This window comes from Tupaia chinensis, unplaced genomic scaffold, assembly GCF_000334495.1.
Source record: "Tupaia chinensis unplaced genomic scaffold, TupChi_1.0 Scaffold000139_1, whole genome shotgun sequence".
NCBI lineage: Eukaryota > Metazoa > Chordata > Mammalia > Scandentia > Tupaiidae > Tupaia > Tupaia belangeri.
Window position 1 is genome coordinate 764,422 of NW_006159609.1, and position 15,849 is coordinate 780,270.

Below are 15,849 nucleotides of genomic sequence, written 5' to 3' on the forward strand. Positions count from 1 at the left end.
TTCCTTTTCACTTGGTGGAGTCTATTTTTTAATCATTAAAAAAAAAAAAATACTGCCTTTTCTTTTTCTTTTTTCTTTTTTTTTTTCCTATGGGGCATGTGTGCTCACCACAGAGCAATGGGGGGGTGGGTGGTGGGTGGATTGAGAGATTATCTGTCAGGGTGGATAGCCATGCCGCAATCCCCTCTCCTCCATTCCTTCTTGAGACTTTGGGCACACACACACATCCAGTGTGATTTCAAAACCTTTGGGTCCAGGACTTGAACTCTGTGGTTGGCCATGCGGAAGTCTAGCACTTAAACCCCCCTGCCACTTGCTAACCCAAGAATAATACCTTTTATCACAAGAGATTATTGTGAGGCTCAAATAACACAGATGAAAGCCCTTTGGGTTTTAAGGCTTTGCCACCTAGTGTTTGGGTATCTCAGTGTTTTTAGTAATCATTTCCTACTCTGCGAGAAGACAAAGTGTTCACGTGATATAGATTGAGAAGAAGGTTCCATCCTAGAAGTCAGTGCTTATAAATTCTAGTTCTACCACCTCCTGAGGTCTCTCCTGTCTCCTGAGACCGTAGGAGGTACACGTTCTCTTCAAGCCGTATGGTTGATGACTAGTCTGTACAATGTTTCCAAGGTATGAAGTTCCTGCTGTTGTATCGCAGCAGCCGCAGACCTACATGAATAGGCTCGCCTGTTCCAAGAAAACCATATTGACTGAAGTGCCTTCACTGGCATGCTATACGATCCTTTGGGTTAATATAATTTACTGAATAATTTTTATATTTGAACATGCTTAAGGACATTCTTTTGTTCGTGTTTTTAACTCTCCTGTGTGCTGTGGTGAGTGTCTCCCTGCGAACAGCCTTGTGTATGTGATGGTTTCTGCATGTGGAGCTGCTTTCTATGACAGCAGAGGTGGGAGGGAGCAGTGACTCTGCCCCACCTGGCCTAGCTCAGCAGCACGCCAAAGCGAAGAAGAGAATAGATTAGGGCTGGACTCTAAGGCTTTAGGTTGCACTGCATAAAGTGACCAACATTACACTGCTTTTAATCTGTAAAAATAGAAGTTTTAGGGCCAGCTGGTGGCACGGTGGTTAAGGCAGCTGGATCCCACTTGCCCTCGACTGCATGGTTTGAGTCCCAGACCCAGCCACTTAGAAAATGGGCACGTGTGTGTGTGCCCCAAATCCAAAGAGGATAATGGAGGAGAAGGTATTATGGTATGGCCATCTCTCTAAGAGGTGATTTCTCACTCCCCATCCCCCTCCCCACCCCTGTCTCTCTGGTGAGCACACATTCTCCATGATAAAAACCTTTAAAAAGAGGGGGGGGGGCAGATGAATGAAATAAAGTGGAAAGAATATTTTATAATCAGATTACTTTAGCCCCTTCATAATCAGAATAACCTAGCATTTTAGAAGATTAACCAAAAAAAGATTTTGTTTACTTTTATAGAAAATGTTTGCTATTTGTTCTCAGAGTTTCCTGATGTGGATCTTCCCTGAGGGGAAAAATATAGTCTGGTTGACTGAAGAAAATGTGTCTGCCATTTATTATTTACTTCTTTGTTGCCAGAGGTTGTATGCATTGAGAGAGAGAGTGAGTGAGAGAGCAAGAGAAAGAGAGAACATTCCCCCAGTTGGGGTGTGGTCACACCACAATCCTTTTTTCCTCCATTTTTTTTTTGGTCCTGTCATGATTCTGGGGTTGCATGCACGCAGGTGAGATGTGCTTTTCACACTGCTGGGTCCAAGACTTGAACTGTGATCAGCCATGTGGAATCAGCTCCCTATGCACAGCCCTAAACCGCTGCACTATGGGGCTGGCCCTGTTTCTGTCATTTAACAGCTGCGATGCTTTACAGAGGAGCTGCCTCTTCCCTCTGAATCTCCAGTCAGTCTTTCCTTGGTAAAATGGGGCTCCTGTCACTCGCCTCCTCTTGGGCTTATTGTGAGGACTAGATAACGTGACTTTCATGAAATGCCTCGAGTATGGCAGATGCTCTCAACTGTGAGTGTCCCTCCTTGCCTCTATTCCCAGACATGTTTTATTACACACATTTTGTTTGATGTCTACACAGTGCTAACCACAGAGAAGTTTCTCTTTCTTTTTCTGGATAATTCTCAGGATTTCTGTTTTGGTTAGTGAAGACCAGGGGATCGGTACTACGCGAGCCGAGGCAGTGGACATGGAGTGGGACACAGAGTTAAGTGGGCCTTTGCTTTCTTGTCTGTCTGCAGTACAAAGAAGAGGGCACCAAGGTAACCAGCTACTGCCATGAGACGATGACAGGGTGGGTGCACGACGTGCTGGGCCGCAACTGGGCTTGTTTCACCGGAAAGAAGGTGGGCACTTCCTCCAAAACTGTGCACGTGAACACCGCACGCCTTGAGAGTCGCCAGGAACAGTGAGTCGTTACAAATGAAACATGTAGTTTTGTTTGATCATAGGTGTGAACTTTTGTTTTGATCATATATAATTTGAGAACTTTTGTTTTGATCATATATAATTTATTTGGCTTAGAAACGGAAGTCGTGCTATATAAAATGTTACCAGAAAAAAAAAATTGTTGCCTGATGTAACTGAAAGAAGAAAAAAAATGTTTTTTTCAAAGCACAAAGTGATGGATCAATGATGAATTGAAAACACTTCATGTGAAGGACCACAGCATTACTAATGAAGAATATTTATTTTATTGGTTGACACTTAATACCTGTTACTTGTAGATACATGTGTTTATGTAACAAGTGGTGATATTGCTTAAACCTTTTTTCTTTTATCGTCAGAGAATATGCACACTAGCCAGAGAGAGAGAGAGAGAGAGAGAGCACCCTGCCATGGGGCATGGTCATACCACAATCCTTTTGCTTCATCTCTCCACTCTCTCAGCATTTTGCATGTTTACCAGTGTGTGTTTCACTCTGCTGATGCCAGGATTTGAACTGTGGTTGGCCATATGGGGTCTGGCTTCCTATGCACAGCACTTAATCACTGTATACGTGGCTGGCCCAAACTAAACAAACCTTAAAGGAGTCAGTAAGTAACTGGAATCAAAGTTCTTTTTGGTTGGTTGTTTTGTTTTTACGTTTGCTGTAGGGCATATGAGCTAAGAAAGAAAAAGAGAGAGAGAGAGAGAAAGAAAGAGAGAGAGAGAGAAAGTTAGAAATCACTCCCCAGAGGGAATGGTCACATTACAATCCCTTCTCCTCCATTATCCTCTTGCGATTTGGGGTACACACACACATGTGCCCAGCCTGATTTTAAGCCACAGGGTCCAGGGCTCAAACTATGCAGTCGGCCCTGTGGGATCCAGCCACCTTAACCTCCATGGCACCTGATGGCCCCAGCTCTTAGTATTTGTGCAATGTATTAATTTGCTACTCTGCCATAAGAAAGTATCACAGACTAGGTGACTTAGCCACAGAAAGTTATTTCTTACAGTTTTGGAGGTTAGAACGCCAAGACCAAGGTGTTGTCAGGCTTGGTTTCCTCTGAGGGCGTGTTCTTTGGCTTGTGGATGGCTGCTCTCTTCTAGAGACTTTCCTGTCTGTGTCCTGATCTCCTTTTCTTTAAGGACACCATCAGGGTGAACTAGGACCTACCCATAGGACCTCATTGTACCTGAATTACCTCTTTAAAGTTTACCAAGCCTTCCTTAAAGGCCCGTCTCCAAACACCTCATGCTGAGGCACTCAGTATTAGGACTTCGGCATGTGAATTTTGGGGAGGAGAGCAGTTTGTTCTACACCTTGCATGTAATGCCTTTGCTGACCTAAGCGTTCATTTGCAGCCACTGTAAGTAACTGAACCACATAAACAAGAGATTTCAGATCGTGTTAGTTTGGGAAGAAAAAGGTATTATTACCTTTTCCGTTTTAGAAAATTATACAAGTCACTAAAAGTACACAGGAACAGATTCCCCAAAGGCAGACAACCTTGGCAGTGAAGGACCGCAAGAGAGATGAGGGTGTGGTTGATGAGCTCAACGGGGATGAACCTGCCCAAGTGCTGACCAAGATTTAGACTAATTCTTTGCTTCCGTGTTGAGAGAGTTTTTAAATAGCTTTGCTTGGCCTGATCCCAGAGTAGCACATTTTCTACTAAGCTAGTCACCCTCCTGTTCAGGATATATCATGACCGACTATACTCTGATATTTCAAACAGTGTCTCCTCTAGTGAAGAAGCTCCTCCACCCAGGGGGTACTGCTCAAACCTGCAGTACCTTCCCCTGTAAAAAGCATTTTGGACTAAATGACCTTCTAAATCTCTTTCAGCTCTCAATGATCTGTTATCCCATAGTAAGGTTTACTATGTCTAATCTCCTTAGATTTTTTTAAAAAGAATTATTTTATTATTTAACTTTATTTATTTATTTTTAATTTGACCAGAGGGAGGGAGGGAAGCACTTAATCACTGTATACGTGGCTGGCCCAAACTAAACAAACCTTAAAGGAGTCAGTAAGTAACTGGAATCAAAGTTCTTTTTGGTTGGTTGTTTTGTTTTTACGTTTGCTGTAGGGCATATGAGCTAAGAAAGAAAAAGAGAGAGAGAGAGAGAAAGAAAGAGAGAGAGAGAGAAAGTTAGAAATCACTCCCCAGAGGGAATGGTCACATTACAATCCCTTCTCCTCCATTATCCTCTTGCGATTTGGGGTACACACGCACATGTGCCCAGCCTGATTTTAAGCCACAGGGTCCAGGGCTCAAACTATGCAGTCGGCCCTGTGGGATCCAGCCACCTTAACCTCCATGGCACCTGATGGCCCCAGCTCTTAGTATTTGTGCAATGTATTAATTTGCTACTCTGCCATAAGAAAGTATCACAGACTAGGTGACTTAGCCACAGAAAGTTATTTCTTACAGTTTTGGAGGTTAGAACGCCAAGACCAAGGTGTTGTCAGGCTTGGTTTCCTCTGAGGGCGTGTTCTTTGGCTTGTGGATGGCTGCTCTCTTCTAGAGACTTTCCTGTCTGTGTCCTGATCTCCTTTTCTTTAAGGACACCATCAGGGTGAACTAGGACCTACCCATAGGACCTCATTGTACCTGAATTACCTCTTTAAAGTTTACCAAGCCTTCCTTAAAGGCCCGTCTCCAAACACCTCATGCTGAGGCACTCAGTATTAGGACTTCGGCATGTGAATTTTGGGGAGGAGAGCAGTTTGTTCTACACCTTGCATGTAATGCCTTTGCTGACCTAAGCGTTCATTTGCAGCCACTGTAAGTAACTGAACCACATAAACAAGAGATTTCAGATCGTGTTAGTTTGGGAAGAAAAAGGTATTATTACCTTTTCCGTTTTAGAAAATTATACAAGTCACTAAAAGTACACAGGAACAGATTCCCCAAAGGCAGACAACCTTGGCAGTGAAGGACCGCAAGAGAGATGAGGGTGTGGTTGATGAGCTCAACGGGGATGAACCTGCCCAAGTGCTGACCAAGATTTAGACTAATTCTTTGCTTCCGTGTTGAGAGAGTTTTTAAATAGCTTTGCTTGGCCTGATCCCAGAGTAGCACATTTTCTACTAAGCTAGTCACCCTCCTGTTCAGGATATATCATGACCGACTATACTCTGATATTTCAAACAGTGTCTCCTCTAGTGAAGAAGCTCCTCCACCCAGGGGGTACTGCTCAAACCTGCAGTACCTTCCCCTGTAAAAAGCATTTTGGACTAAATGACCTTCTAAATCTCTTTCAGCTCTCAATGATCTGTTATCCCATAGTAAGGTTTACTATGTCTAATCTCCTTAGATTTTTTTAAAAAGAATTATTTTATTATTTAACTTTATTTATTTATTTTTAATTTGACCAGAGGGAGGGAGGGAGGGAAGGAGAGAGTGAGGAGAGGGAGGGGGAGAGAGAGGGAGGGAGGGAGAGAGAAAGTGAGAAAGCAAGCCACCAGGTCTGGAACTTGAACCATGGTCTGCCATGTGGGAGTCCAGTGCCCTTAACCACCACGCACATGCCAGCCCAATCTCCTTAGATCTTAAACACCCAAAGTAAGAGTGTTTAAGGCCTATCAAGGCGTCTTATTGTAATGCATGTCTCAGCACAGGAGGTTTTTCTAAAGGTGTGGTAAAGCAAGCAAAAGGGCTAGCTACTGATTCTCACATACTTCCAGCCAATACAATAGTGATCTCATCGATAAAACCTACTTTAGAAACATTAGAAACATTTTACAATTACAATGTACTCTTGGGCCTAAAGAAACAAACAACTCTAATTTGTTTCTGTTGTTGTGTTAGTATAGACTGAAATATGATCCAGGCAGTTTTATAATCTTAATTATTTTGTAACAAGTAGGAAAGAGCTTTGATAAAAACATGAAAAGCATTATCCACCTGCTTACCTCTTTCTCAGTGCTTCAGGTTCTTCAACTATATCAAAGTATTATTTAAAAAAAGATATCAATTAACAGAGAAAGAAAAATGTACAGTATGCCTAAAACGGTCCTCAGTTAGGTACATCTTGTTTCGCATAACTGGGTAGTGAGTCACACTGAAACCACAGAGTCTTTTTTCTTAGAAATAATATGAGACAATGAGTTCTACAGCTCCTAGCACCTGGCACGTAGGTGTGATAAATGTTTGAATTAAGTGAATAATCAACTCCTTCCTTTCCTCCCTTGTAAACATGCCCTTTGTGGTGTTGAGGATTTATTTATGTCTGTATCCAAGCATTTGGCATAAGGTAAACCAGTGCTTTTCAAATGTTCAAGTGACTGTGAGTCGCCCAGAGATCTTGCAGATTCCAGTCCAGGTGGTCTGGATAAGGACTGAGGCCATGGGTCTGACAAGCTCTCAGGTGCTACTGCTAATTCTGGTCCCAGGATGAAATTTTGAGTAGCAAGAATATAAAATATCCATATGAAATTTTTTTGGTATTATGTAGTCCTAATGGTTACATGCTATATACACAATGTATATGGTTTCTCCTACCCTCCATTTCTTCATCCTGTATGTATTTGAGGCATCTACGCATAGAAACGCAGCATGTTATTGAAGCCATCGCAGGACTCAAACTGTGTGGTCAGCCATGTGGGATCTGGCTTCCTTGTCCACAAGGCTATGGGGCTGGCCCTTTCTTTCCTTATTAAGTATCTTATAATGACACACTGTAGAAACTTTAAGGGGTGGGGTTACTATGCAGAGAGAAACATTTTTTATTTAATATAGTGTGAATACTGCTATATCACTAAATAATCGAGACAATTTTACTCAATAAACTGTATAATGTATGAACTATCATTATTTAATCAATTTATTTTTTAAAGACTTATTTAATTGTATTTATTACTGTTTTTAAAATTTGCTATAGGGCACATGCACTCTCTAGAGAAAGTAAAAAAGAGAAAATGAGAAGCAAGCTGCCTGGTCCAGGACTCAAACCATTGGCCATGTTGGAGTCTAGCCCATGCCACCTTCTCATTTCTTAATAAATTTTATTTTGAGATATTTTTGCTATAGGGTGTGTGTGTTCACCAGAGAGATGGAAAGCAAGAAACCACCTTCCCCGGGGGGATGGCCATGCCTCAATCCCTTCTCCATTCTCGCCTTTTGGGCATGCATGCACATTCTCCTGGTGTGAGTTTAATGTCACCTGATCTGGGACTTGAACCACGGTAGGCCACATGGGAGTCTAGTGCCCTAACCACCATGCTACCTGCTGGCCCTGGCCCTTTGGTAAATTTCTTACAGCATTTATTTAGGTTGTTTATTATCCATTACTAGTGTAAAAGTGTTTTGTTGAATATCCTTATACAGGTATCTTAGTTCACTTGAAGTTTGTTTTCTTTTTTGTATTTTCTAGAAGAGACTACAGTTTACAGGCTATTCATATATATCATCAGTTGCCTTCCTGAAAAATTTTACTACTTTCCACTTTGGTGTAATATGTAAGAGTGTCTATTTTAATGGAGTATATTTACATCAGTGAAAATTACACCTGCACCTATCTCATTTTTGTTGACAGGTATTCCAGTAGGCTCTACAGGTATGACTACAACTTTGTGAAGGCTATCAATGCCATCCAGAAGTCTTGGACTGCAACCATATACAAGGAATACGAGACTCTTAACATGAGAGAGATGATTCGAAGAAGTGGTGGCCAGCGTCCAAGAATCCCAAGGTAAAAAAGCAGATCTCTGAATCACTAATAGAACTATTGGTGTTGAATGCCATTCTTCCCCCCCACCCCCACCCCCGTTATGGAACATCCCAATTAAAACTTGTTCTTGATGATCTCCTTCAACTATTCATATGTATTCTCTTGCTCTCCAAGTCCTATTTTTGGGTTTTGCTTTTACAGTGTGTCATCTCCATTACTTTCTTTTCCTTTCCTGTGGACTTTGTCATCTCCTCCTGTGCTATGGATTAATCTCCTGCCTCCGTCTCTGGTCCTCTCTCTTTGGTCTTGTCCCATCCCTGTCCTCATTCTTAGCCATTCTATGGAATACTGCTAGTTTCATCTTATACCCAACCAGGATTGTGTGGCTACCCCACTATCTCATGAATTGAGCCTGGCACCCAAAGTCATCTAAATACAACCATATTTACCACCATGATCCACTTTCAAATAACATGACACAATTTCTAAAAACTTTATTTCCATTTGTGCTGCTCCCTTTGCTTTGGAAAAAAAAAAAAAATCCTTAATCATCAATATACCTCTATGACCCTCAGCCAGCAATAGCATTTGGCATGTTTCTCTTAATACCCCATGATATACTTTTTACTTTGGGAAATTATGTCATAATCTTAGTTCCCTAAAACTATAGCTGTATCTAGAAAAGAGCTTATTAAATGGCCAAGGATAGTCCTGTGATGCCCAACCTTGCTTTGGGAGAAACTGATAGTGTGACTGAGGGTAGGGAAATATGAACTGATGGGAGGTGATATATTATATAGATTATTTTCCCTTCTGATATAGAAATATTCTTCAATTTCCAGAGAATACAACAGTGAATTCTCTATTATCTAAAGAGTCCATTGATTGGAATAGGCCTTAAATGAACTGATTACTCAACTAACTAAAACACATTACTAATTTTCCATCTGCATGCTGACAACCCTGATGGTGTGGCCTCTCTGCTGTGCGACTGTGCAGATTTTGTTCTATCCAGTTGATGGCATGCTCCCGCAATTCCACTCTTTTCTCAAAGTGTAACCTAGGGAGTTTCTAGTTCATGAGACACTCTGATCGATCTGAATTGGGAATGACAGTATATTACAGCCCCTTCTTGGAGTCACTAATGTGGCACCCTGACGTGTCTGTAAAGTAGGAAGTTCAACAACAGAAATCCAGACAAGCATCGCATCTAGAGGAGAGTATTCATTCATTCATTTATTTATTTATTTATTTATTTATTGGAGAGTTTTTTGTTATAGGGTGCATGCACTCGCCAGACAGAGAGATAGAAAGCAAGAAATCGCCCCCTCTCAGCGATTGCCATGCCTCAATCCCTTCTCCTCCACTCTCCTCTTGGGATCTTGGGCACGCACGCACATGCACCCGGTGTGAGTTTTAAGCCACCAGATCTGGGACACGAACTGTAGTCGACTATATGGGAGTCCAGCGACATAGTCATTACACTAACTGCTGGTCCCCAGAGGAGTGTATTCTTAGCATCTGAGCCAGGGAGAGGCCTCTGTGGCTCCCGCCTGAAAGAGCTGAGCCTCAGAACCATTGCTTTGCCCTGTATCATGGGCTTTGCTTCCAAGGAACTTTTTGTATAGCTGTTTTCTCTGCCCACCCAACCACTTTGTTTTAGAGTTGGGATAGCTTTATGAAGGGCTGCTTTTGTAACTAACCTCCATAGAAGGTTTAAGATAAGGAGCCAGAATTGAGTGAAAGAGGACATATTGAAGCAGACTTTCTAGTTTAGCTGCCAGGATTTCAGTAGCATTTTTGCATATTAATCAGTTCTGCTGTAAGACCCTTGTGACCTACTAGAAACTCTCAAAGATTTTTATCTGAGATTTAGGAGACTACGAAACTTCTGAAATTATCAACACAATGTATTGTGTATAGGCACAGCTGTGGTGGGGCAGGTACTAGGGTGCTGCTGTGGGATGCTGGAGACTATATGGGAGCTCCAGGGTCACGTCCTATGTCTATCTGATCGCCCCAGGTATGCCCATGTACTTGGCTAGCTGCAGGGTTTGAGGCGAAGGAATGAAGTGTGGAGTCCTTGTTGACCATTTTTATTCTCTCAGAAAACAACTTAAAAAGTTGTTTGTGAGCATCTCTGAGTCTACAAGTTTTATCAGATTCCAAAATAATGTGAGTCCAAAGGAGTATAAACCAGGAATGTATAGTGTAGTTAAAATGTTTGTAATTCTCCCTTTTTAACTCCTCACCCCCCCAAATTCCTCTTTCAGTCTCTTGATTTTCACACAATTAGGCCTCACTTCTCACATTAGTTTTGTTCTGTGTTTGTGCATTGATGGGCACATACTCTGCCTTCTAGGATGGATTGAATGTATCAGCATCTTATTTAGTCCTCTTAATGGCATGGATAATGATGATGATAGTTATTATTGTAACTGTCATTTATTAAGGGCTTATCAGAGATGGGCACAGTTCTAAGTACTGTTAGCCATTATTAATTTTTTCTAACAACCCTTTGAAGTGGATATGATTATACTCTAATAAGAGTAAACTAGTTTTGTGATGCTTTGTCTAAAGTCACAGGGCTAGCCAGTGCCAAGCTGTATGTAGCAGTTAACATGACCACTGTGAGAGACAGGGGCTGAGATTACACTGTGTTGCCAAACACACAGTTCTCTCTTATACTTTGTTACTTAGTATATTCTTAGGTATAAACAAGGCAGTTGGTTACTATGTGTTGATCAAAGTTTTTGGTGTCTGACTGAAATTCCAAAAACTATTTCCTTTCAAACATTAGTTTTTAATCATCAGTCTCAGAAGAAATGTCCGAGGTTTGTTTTCCCCCAACTTACACATAAAATTACCCACGGTATACGGTATATATCTTTATATGCACCTTGCTTATTCCTTGGCCATTATTCAATTTCCTTTATATTACTAATTTTTTTTTTTGTATTTTAGAAGGTTTTTTTTTTTTTGGGGGGGGGGAGATAGGGGGCCAGTGAGTGTATGTACTTCTGTGTGCATGTGCTTGTGCATACCTGAGAGAGCAAGAGAGAGAGACCAAGCACCCCCACCCCCATGGCATGGCTATGCTGCATTCCCTTTCCTTTGTTTCTTCAACCTATCTAGGATTTGGGGCTCCTGTGCACACATGCCCAGCCTAGTTTTAGGTTGAGATCAGGTCTTGGCCCACCATCAGCCATGCTAGATCTAGCTCCCTCTGCACTGTCCCCACCTGTGGGGACTGGTTCTGTTATAATAATTTTGGTATTTTACCATTTCACATGGTAAAAGACCACCTCATGTTCATTTCTATGTTATATGATCAGCCAATGTCCCTGACTTAGGTAATATTTCAGTTAACAATTGGTATTTCTATATATTGGGTTATTGGAAAAGTCATGTTTATTTTTCAGTCTTTCTATGCAAAAAATGCATCATGACTTTTCTGATAACCACATATAATAGAATACACTGTCTGTTCTTACATTTGTCAAGGTGATGGTAGCTATTCTTTTTTTTTTTTTGGAGAGGTTTTTGCTATAGGGCATGTGTGCTCACCAGACAGACAGAGAGAGACAGAGAGACAGAAAGCGAAAAATCACCCCCCAGGGGGGATGCCCATGCCGCAATCCCTTCTCCTCCATTCTCCTCTCAGGATCTTGGGCATGCACGCACACGCGCCCGGTGTGAGTTTGAGCCACCAGGTCCAGGACTGGAACCGTGGTTGACTACGTGGGAGTCCAGCGACATAGCCATTACGCTAACTGCTGGTCCCCATGGTAGCTACTCTTGAAAGAATTGTTGGTTTGTTACTTTTTCTCCTCATTGTTTCACCTGCCTCCATTTTTTCATAGTTTTTACCAGCGTCATCTCTATGAGAAATGTGGGAAGGAAGACAACCACTTGGGAATAGTGGAGATGGCATGAGTAGTGCAGGAAAAATCATCTTTGACCAGTGACTGAATTGGAACCTGGTAAATGCTAATAGGGTAAACACTGAAAAGGTAGCATAGTGTGGCATGGCAGTGCCAACTTGTATAAGAACTTCCAACAGCTTATGATAACAGAAAAGTAAATAGTACCATGGTGTAATGATGGTGCCCCAACAAAGAGCTGAAGGAACAGAAGAGAAGTGAGTTTTTGTTAGAGGCTGGTGAGCAGAGCCTACTCCAGGCACAGTGGAGTTATTACAGTTTGATGTTAGGGAGAAATTCTTAAAGGAGGTTCTAAGCGGTGGGCAATAGGCATTTTAGATAGAAGGAGGAACAGTACACAGACATGGAACATGAGGGGCATCTGACAGGCTTGGGGCGACTCCAGGAAGCCTGGTGTGCCCAGAGCTGCTAGAAGGTTGGCTAGAAGGTTGTGTGTGTATGTGAGTATATGTATACATGTATTTTTTTGCCTGCATGTTTTCTGTAGGGTGCACATGCTCACCAGAAAGAGACAGAGAGAGAGGGAAAGTAAGAAATCAACCCCCTAGAGGGATGGCCATGCTATAATCCATTCATTCTCCTCCTGAGATTTTGGGCACACACGCCCAATATGTTTTCAAGCTGCGGGTCTGGAACTTGATCCATGTAGTTGCGCATGTGAGATCCAGCCACTATAACCTCTATGCCACCTATTGCCTACATGTGCGTATTTTTTAGAATTTAAAATTTTTATTTATTATTATTATTTTAAAATTTGCTGTAAGGTACATGTGCTCACCAGAGAGAGAGAGAGAGAGAGAGAGGGAAAGTGAGAAAGCAAGCCACCATACCTCCGGCTGGCCCTGCATGTGTGTATCTTTAATCTCTGATACGAAGAAGTTTGTAGAACAGTTTTCTCATTTCTAGAGAGTGTCTGTTCATCCATAAGCTCAAGCAACTCTCCTTTGTATGAATGACTTTCCAACTATATTATATGAGGTATGGTTCTATAATGAGGAAGTAGGTTTTTTTTTTTTGGAGAGGTTTTTGCTATAGGGTGCGTGCACTCGCCAGACAGAGAGAGACAGAGAGACAGAAAGCGAGAGATCACCCCCCAGGGGGGATGGTCACGCCGCAATCCCTTCTCCTCCATTCTTCTCTCGGGATCTTGGGCACGCACGCATATGCGCCCGGTGTGAGTTTCAAGCCACCGGGTCCAGGACTCGAACCGCGGTCAACTACGTGGGAGTCCAGCGACATAGCCATTATGCTTACTGCTGGTCTCGATGAGGAAGTAGTTTTATCTGTCACTTAGGGAGCTGGTCTGCCTACTTTATCCTTAGCCCTTTTCTTCTTTTGCCAACTTCATGTCTTTTACAACCACTCCATTCCCAACACCATTAACTCCCGAGTCAAGCATCTAGGTCTCTGTTCTCTGTACCCTTTGTATGCCATCAGCAACTGTCGTATCTCCTTTCTTAGTCAAAAATCTATCAAAAGTAAGAGACTGCTGCTATCCCTGCATCCTAAAAATAGCAGCACTGCAAACATATAAAACCAGTGTCATTTCTCAAGGGAAAATGATCAGATCCTGACAAAGAAATAGTTAATGAAAGCCGCTTCAACAACTTAGTTGTATCACTGGGACAGTATGGAATAGACACATTGAAACATTCTTGGGGCCAGTACTGTCTAGGTGTGACTCTTGATCCTAGCCATCCCGCTCACTGAAATTGTGGATAAAGAGGCGAGGGAGTCGTCCTCAAAGGAAAGACTGTATGTTGATGCCAAATGTGTATTTCCCTCCTAGGCCCAAGCCTGCACCGCTGACTGAGGACATCCAGCGAAAGGTTTTACAGCTGCCCACATCTTGGGACTGGAGAAATGTCCGTGGTGTCAATTATGTCAGCCCTGTTCGAAACCAAGGTAGGAGAGTCTGAGTTTTCATTATTTTGAACTATTTATTGAAGATGTGCTATATGCCAGGCATTGGATGGATTTGGGGGATACAGAGAGACAATGAGCATGATTCACTTCAGGAAAGCAATAGAAAGTCATTGGAAGTATGTATAATTATTACTCCCAAATATTGTATCTGTGACAGAGTTTAACAGGAAATTTTTTCAGCTGAGCTTTTAGCATTTCTGTGGTATATTTCTCAATGTATATATTCCAGGTATTTAGTGATAGAGTGAAGTGTACGATAAAAACTTACTGGCATAGAAGTAGGTCACACTCCTGGAAAAACAGAATCACACGAAAGTAATAAAATTGGTCTTCCTTCTGCAAGTGGGTTGCTAGAATCCTTTGTAGCCTGTTCTCTCATTCACTCCCCAATTCGTTAGTCTTTAATTATTACATGAACCTAGAAAATACATCCTGAAATTTTTTCCTGGTAGATTTTTATGAACTATATAAAGACCTTTCAATTTACTTTACATCGAAATGTAAAATGTGGTACTGAGTATTCACCCAGCTTTCTGATGGTAGCCTAGGGACAGGTTTGCCAAAAATATCACCATAATTACATTTTACCAGTTATTTTCAGAAACTTGATATAGTATGAGTTGTTTTAATATCAACTCCTCTTACTGCACTTGATAGCAAATTATCCTTTTATCTTAAGTTCTAGTCAGTAATGGCTTGGAAAATCACTTAGGCAATAAACAAACTCATTACTTCTAAGTTCAGTTGAAGATAATAGAACATATGACTGATTTGTTACTATAAAAGAGTATTTGCCGTCTGAGGGTTTCCAGAGAAACCTTCAGATTAGCATCTCCTGGATAGGCTATAAATGTGTAATACCCAAAGATAAATTCTTCTTCTTAAAGACAGTGAGAATCAGCCTCTATCTCTTCGTGACATTTGTCAGCTACCCTCCAAGCCCTCTCTTCATTGAATTCTTACAAGATTCTATTCAGATCTTAGAGTAGCTGGTCAGCACGATTGCTTTCCTAGAGCTGATACCAAGGGTCTCATGTCTTTGCCTTTCACCAGTTACTCTGAGACTCCAGTTCTAGAGAAAATATACATCATGAAATCCTTCCCACTGTCTCACATTCCTGGGGGTGACTTCTTGGAAAAGTAAAGCAGGAAATGAGAGAAAGTTGAAAGTAACTGAGAAATGGATGGAAAGTACAATTAAAGGGTTGAGGCTGAAAGAGGATTCAAATTTACCCAATCATCAAACAGATCTGTGCCTGAGAGGATTAGCTACACCATGAATGTCACATGTTCACGTGATTATTAAGGTTAAGCAAATGGTTAGCACTTCATTCAGTGCACTACTAATTACTTCTGTTACAAGACATCTAATATGCTATAAATTCTTTTTTAATAGACTAGGATACAAAGACTAATATGGCGAGTCTTTGTCCTAGAGACTTAAAGTTTAGCAAGGCATGCAAGCAAAATCTTAAAGTACAATATGAGAACTGCTTTAATAAACTGTTTTTAAGATTCAGTGGGAACACAGAAAAGAATAGAATAGTTTAGTTCCACTCCCTTCCCAGAAGATATGATTGATGAATGATATGAGATGATAATTCAGAGGAAGGAAATTAGACTTTCTAAAGCTATATTCTTTGACATTGGTTTTCTTGTATCTTTGGTAGAAGCTATTATTGTCTCCACCATTCCCTAGTTGAGTGTTATAAATATGATTTGTACAGACAAATGGCAATTTCGAAACAGAGGACTTTGATGGATTAATTGCTTTTAAATTGATTCTTCTGCAGTATTTTGTCAGATACTTGGGAAAATAATGTACTCAAAGGTTCCTCTTTTGACTTCCTTTTGATTTTTGTTCTGTGGGTTAGGG

The 15,849-nt window shown here is 41.4% G+C and overlaps 1 protein-coding gene across 1 annotated transcript in view; it reads left to right on the forward strand.

Annotated features, from left to right (window-relative positions):
* CTSC (cathepsin C) overlaps nucleotides 1-15,849 on the forward strand; it is a 42,465-nt gene that overhangs the window by 19,688 nt on the left and 6,928 nt on the right. The window contains exons 3-5 of the mRNA XM_006144912.3: nucleotides 2,240-2,406; nucleotides 7,969-8,124; nucleotides 13,837-13,952. Of these exons, the coding sequence (XP_006144974.1) occupies nucleotides 2,240-2,406; nucleotides 7,969-8,124; nucleotides 13,837-13,952 (439 nt within the window). The remainder of the gene's footprint in view (nucleotides 1-2,239; nucleotides 2,407-7,968; nucleotides 8,125-13,836; nucleotides 13,953-15,849) is intronic.